Source organism: Arachis duranensis, chromosome 7 (assembly GCF_000817695.3).
Source record: "Arachis duranensis cultivar V14167 chromosome 7, aradu.V14167.gnm2.J7QH, whole genome shotgun sequence".
Lineage (NCBI taxonomy): Eukaryota > Viridiplantae > Streptophyta > Magnoliopsida > Fabales > Fabaceae > Arachis > Arachis duranensis.
The window spans coordinates 2,612,775-2,618,991 of record NC_029778.3 but is presented as its reverse complement, the minus strand read 5'-3'; the positions used below and the strand labels follow the sequence as shown (position 1 = coordinate 2,618,991).

At 35.5% G+C, this 6,217-nt stretch overlaps 1 protein-coding gene across 1 annotated transcript; it reads left to right on the top strand.

The window, feature by feature from the left end:
- The first annotated feature begins 234 nt into the window (after window positions 1–234).
- Window positions 235–5,997, top strand: LOC107496348 (dihydrolipoyllysine-residue succinyltransferase component of 2-oxoglutarate dehydrogenase complex 2, mitochondrial). Its single transcript, XM_016117580.3, has 15 exons — window positions 235–381; window positions 701–773; window positions 900–977; window positions 1,604–1,661; window positions 1,767–1,794; window positions 2,383–2,444; window positions 2,921–2,995; window positions 3,100–3,155; window positions 3,271–3,315; window positions 3,432–3,710; window positions 3,813–3,907; window positions 4,296–4,386; window positions 4,473–4,583; window positions 4,862–5,056; window positions 5,498–5,997. Exons 2-15 carry the CDS (start codon window positions 723–725, stop codon window positions 5,687–5,689), a joined length of 1,416 nt encoding a protein of 471 aa, XP_015973066.1. The 5' UTR covers window positions 235–381; window positions 701–722; the 3' UTR covers window positions 5,690–5,997.
- Window positions 5,998–6,217: the final 220 nt, after the last annotated feature.

Here is a 6,217-nt window from a genome sequence, read left to right as displayed (position 1 = left end):
ATTTATATGTGTAAATTATCTATTAAAAATAACAGAATGATGATTAGTAATTAAAGCACGCGATTCTTGACTTTTCCCTCTTTGAAAATAGGTGACGACTAAGGACAATACCGAAGAATTAGGGTCATGGAAATTTTGGACAAAGCACAATAATAATAATAATATTAATAATAATAATAATAATAATAATAATATACTGTTAATTAATGATTAACAAAAATAATAAAAATAAAAGCTAGAAAACTAAAATAAACAATTCTTTTGTTCATCACTTTGCGGGCGGCGATCTTCTCTCTGCTTCCGTTACCGTTTTATTCTCTCTCTCTCTCTCCGTCTCTCGATCGATCGATCTTCCAATCACTCTCAGCGTTTCTCACTCCGGTTAGGGTTCTTCCTTCCTCTATTCACCTTTTTCTTATTGTTACGCACTTTCCGTTTTCTCTCTCTCCTTGCTCAGAGAATTCGCATTTGTGTTATTCTTCGACATTTGTTATTATTCCTGTTTCAAATTGTTAGTAGTTTTTTAAATCTACATCTAGAACATCTGGAATACAATTTGGCGCATGTTATTTCCTCTGGAACGAATTGGATCGAAGATATTATCTGTTGCGTGAATTTGCTGTTACGGCTAGTGATTTCTCAGCTGACGATGTTTGTTGAAATTGTTGGCTTTTTTTTCTTTTTGTGCGTGTGAAATTAGGTTTTAAAGTTGCCGCGGAATCATGCTCGGCGTCATAAGGCGGAGGGTTGCTTCTAGCAGCCCATATCCCATGGTGAGTTTTTCTCTTACTAATCTCTTATGATGAAATTTCAAATTCAATGGAGACATGGAGTGAAATGTGAAGGTAGTTGATCTGTTGATATTTTAAGTGAAACCTGATGTGAATTTTTTTTTTCAGCTTTTAAGCCAGTCAGCACGGAAATTCCGCTCTGGCTCCTCAGCTGCTGCCAGAGTTTCCTCCATTGTTGAAAAGGAGGTAATTTGTCCCTCATATTGAGAATTGTGTACATGTGTTGTTCTGTGGTTCTTGGACAGTTTGAACAGTGAATTAGATCATAGTTGCTTCTCTGTAAAATTGGTTCTCTTCTGTGTTCTCTGAATTTTGTCCAAAATATGATTGGATATACAGATGGTTGTCCAATATTGATGAGGTGTGGTGAAAACTTGTTCTTACTGAATTAAAGTCAGTTAAGTCTGCTATTTCCATGTGGATTTATACCTTTATTGTTGAGTTGAGCTGCATGATTTTTGTCCAGCATGAATTTTGCTAAAAGACTACAAAGTGTTGATTTCTTTGATCAATCGTCTTCAGTTTGTAGGACGTCTTATTATTAATGTTATGTTTTACTATCTGCCTTTATATTGATTGAATTATACTTTTACAGTTTTACCCAAAACAAATTTCTTTGAACATCTAATCTATAATTGTAGAGTGATTTACCCTTTATTGATAAGGTGTGTTCTTTATGCAATTTTTACCTTCACAGAATGTGGATTTTTTGTTTTCGGGCAATCATTATTACCTGGAGCCTTAATTGTTTGTTTGCTCATTAGTTATATCCTTGGATGGTTCTTACTATTATTTTTAATTTTGTTGAACAGGTTTCATTTCATTCAGGACATTATGGGAATGTCCGGAACTTCTCTCACATGACACCTGGTAAGTTTCGGTGCATTTTATATTTGGAAATGCTTTAACTGGTGTCATTTTAAATTATTTATTCAAATTTGAAATTTTGTGTCATCAATGTTATTGCTTTTGCAGGGTGCTGGGCCAATGTAAAACTTATGAGGTTAGTGACTTCATTTATTAGTCAGAGGCTTTAATTATTGCTTTAAGATTCTATTTTGTGGATGGAAATTAGGTCAAGCCGGAAATAGAAAAATGAGTCTGCAGTCTACACTGGGCATGCACTTAGGGTTTGATTATTACAGGGACTAAATGTAAGGTGGCAACTGGCAAGTCAATTAACCTTTGGAAGATCAATAACGTTCTTATGCTTTTTGGAAAAAGGCTAGGATGAAAAAAATAATTTGAAACTTTTCTGTTTCCAATCGGAACAAACTTTTTTAGAACAGGAAAAAATGACAATTAAAAAATATTTCCGTAAGATGGAGGTGTGGCATTGTTTTTCAACACCAAAATTGCCTTAATTTTTCCTTATGAGTGATGGTAAATCTGCCTCTGGAATAATTTCTTTGCTTTCCTTGGTTTTATTCATCCCTTTATTGTATGTTGTTCATGCATGCAAGATTATTATTCCCAAAACATGTTTCAAGTATTTGTCTTACATCTTAATGTTCATCTACTTGATTATTTTCCCCTGCTTCCTTCCTCTCATAGTTATAGAAACTGTCCTGATTAACTTGTTGCTATGTAGGGAGGTTTTTTGTCAAGAGGCTACCATGCAAACATGGAGGCGTCCATTTTCATCAGACAGTGGTGAGATTATGTGACTATCAGTTTCTCTCATTTAAGTTGCATCTATAGTTTGTGCTTCTTTTATTCGTGGCGGGTAACTGCACCTGTAAAGAGGAGTATTCTTTTGAGGAGGGGGGGATATGATGGAACTAATTTAGTGAATACTATATTGCAGTGGTTAGGAACAATTCTAGAGTCCCCCAACTCTTCAGAACTCATTAGTCACTTATTCTCTTACCCTAAAGTACATTACTTAATATAACATCTGAGTAGTTTTGTTTCTGTGCACTGTGTCAATTGGGCATATCTCAAGGAATTTGGGAGAATCTAATGTCTAGGACCAACATGGTCCTTTTTGTGAAAGAGTTTTTTAATGCAGGTCTTAATGCTTTGTTTTTTAAGTATCCAGTTTTGTTTTTTGCTTTTGCTTTTATTTCCCCCCCTCCTTGAATGCTCTTATTTTACCACATCTAATGTTGTTTATATTTGTGATGAAGGAGATAATGTTGATGTTGTGGTCCCTCCTTTGGCTGAATCTATTGCTGATGGAACCCTGGCAAAATTCTTGAAGAGTATGCTAACTTGCCTCTTGTATTATATTATAGGTGACATGATCGAATTATTTTTAGTGGTTCTTGTTAATTTACCGCCATGTGTTCTGTTTTGGTGGGAACAGGGCCTGGTGACAGGGTTGCTGTTGATGAACCAATAGCTCAAATTGAAACAGATAAGGTTATTTGGGGAAATATGCAAATCTTCATTAATGATTTTGGTGGTTATTAGTGGATCAAATTTTCTTTATTTCTAAATAACTAATGCTATATATTTTCTATTATTCCTGAATTAGGTGACAATTGACGTTTCTAGTCCGGAGTCAGGTGTGATTGTGAAGGTAATGTGAAAGAGATTTATATTGTTTTTATTTCTGACTCCTACTTAAAATGATATAAAGCAATATTTTCTCTCTCGTTAAAATTGGCATTTTTGGTTCTATTTAATGATTTGCAGCTTCTAGCCAATGAAGGAGATACAGTTGAGCCAGGTAACAAGATAGCAATTATTTCAAGGTCTGCCGATGCTACTACTCATGTTGCTCCATCCGAGACTACATCTGAGAAAGCTGCTCCTCAGCCAACCCAAAAGGCCAGTGAGGAGAAGAAAGCGCCTAAAGCTGAACCAGCACCTGCTAAAGAGAAACCCAAAGCACCCCCTGCTCCAGCGAGGCCTGCTGGTGCACAAAGTTCTCCTACTGAGCCACAGCTTCCCCCTAAGGAAAGGGAAAGACGAGTGAGTCACTCTGAATGTTTTGTTATTCATATGTTGATATGCCTAGCTGGTTATGTTTAAAAATTATGTATGCTGTCTTGATGGTTTCATTCATTATCAAAGGTTCCTATGACAAGGCTTCGTAAACGTGTTGCTACCCGTTTGAAAGATTCCCAAAACACATTTGCCATGTTGACAACATTCAATGAAGTTGATATGTAAGTTCTGTTGATTTTGAAATTATAGCAAGCTATCAATTCTGCCTTGGTTTTAAAATTTGTTGTGTGTGCATAATTATTCCGTACCACTATTTACCAATGCATCTTTTGAGTTAAAATTTGTGCACCGTGTCAAAAGCCCTTATGCTATTTATATTTAAGTCACTTTGTATGTTTTGATATGATAGTATAGGACCCGTGGGGACATGCCATTGATTGGATTTGTAAAGGACGAGGGAAATTCATTCTTATGTTGACCTAACATACTACGACATTTTGATTGTTTATTTGTTTGAATATCAATTAATGATGGTGTTTGTGCTTGTTATGGCCTTACATTTTAGATTACCACTGTCTGTCTTCCCTGATTGATTGCTTTTAATTGCAGGACTAACTTGATGAAACTCCGTGCTGACTACAAGGATGCTTTTGTCGAAAAGCATGGAGTCAAGTTGGGACTTATGTCGGGGTTTGTCAAAGTATGTAAATTTCTGATTTTTGGTGTAAAAAGCATATGGGCTTTTGACATCTATCCTCTCGTACTTATATATGGGTTTTATATCAGGCTGCTGTCAATGCTCTCCAACATCAGCCAATCGTAAATGCAGTCATTGATGGGGATGATATCATATACAGAGATTACATAGATATCAGCATAGCTGTTGGTACACCAAAGGTTGTTATCAGTTACCTTAACCTTTCCTTTTACTTTGTTTCATTATGTAGAAACACCTATGTGGTTGAATGTGCTGCAATTTTGTATGAAACTTCACTGCCTTCTACTAATGGGCTTTGTTAATTCATTTTGTTATGGCTGGTTAACTGAATGTTTGGATTATTGAGTTAAATTTAATAAGTATATATTGTCTATTTGAATTTTTTGCTTGGCTACGAAAATTATCACCTTGCCTGTTTTGTTTGAACTACAATTAATATTACTTTTTGCTATCTCAGGGTCTTGTTGTGCCAGTTATCCGCAATTGTGATACCATGAACTTTGCGGATATAGAGAAGCAGATCAATGCTTTTGCAAAGAAGGCAAATGATGGAACTCTATCAATTGATGAGATGGCTGGAGGCACACTCACAATATCTAATGGTGGTGTTTATGGAAGCCTCTTGAGTACCCCTATCATTAACCCTCCTCAGGTTTGAAAGTTTTACTACGCTAGCAGTTATTAATTGTTATGTCTCTTTCTTTCGTGCCAATCTCTATACATATATATTGAAGTTGTTCCTATAACTATGATTGATACTAACAATTGATTGCTTCCCCAAATGACCCCTATGGGGGGGCCTATGTTTGATGGCAAAATGTAGGGGCAACCAAGGGCATTTTATGCCTTATATAATGATAAGGGCCTCATTTTTTTTCTCTTGTAACTCGTGATAAAATTTGCTCTAAAAGCAGGACCGATATTATTCAAAATTACCAAGCCAAATATTCTTGATTATTCCTTTGGTTTAGTTAAACTTATATCATTGTTGTTTATTCTTAGAAAAATATTTTTATGCCTAATATTGTGAGGAATTTATTTGATGAAGTATATGTCTTATATAGAAATCTCATGCAATAACCATTTTTGGCAGTCTGCAATCTTGGGCATGCATTCCATAGTGAGCCGTCCTATGGTCGTTGGAGGAAATGTTGTCCCGAGGCCTATGATGTACATTGCTCTAACATACGACCATAGGATTATTGATGGAAGAGAGGCAGTGTTCTTCTTGCGACGCATCAAGGATATCGTGGAGGATCCTCGCAGGCTTCTGCTCGACATATAAAATTGCGTCTCAAAACTCGTCGGAGTAAAATTAAATACATTTAAAAAAATGCAAACACCATAATATTTACCCTCATGTTTGTGCGGCTGGCCATTATTTATCATTTGTATTGAGAAAACTCCTTAGGAAGATGTCCCAGATTCTCTCATGCCCATTCATCAGGTTTGTGTTGTTTCTTCCCTCTATTCCTCTCATTCAATGAGAAGAGGATCATAGCTTTTGTCTCATTATATGAAACCACCATGAACTAATTGTACGGGTTATCCCTAGTTAATAATGTGATTTTGCCACAATCATTTTTCACTTCATCGAAATTTTCAGATTGATCACATTATGCATCTTGATTGTTTGAAGCAGTGGATCTTGAAGTCTTGATGATATACTTAAATCAAATATTTTCCCTTCAACTAAATGTAATAATATTTATAGAAGTAAAGGAATGCAAAATGATAAGTGTTCCCTCAAATAGTGAAATGAATTTCATAGAAGCAATATCATGCGAGATTTAGTTTACCTATTAAAACTAAA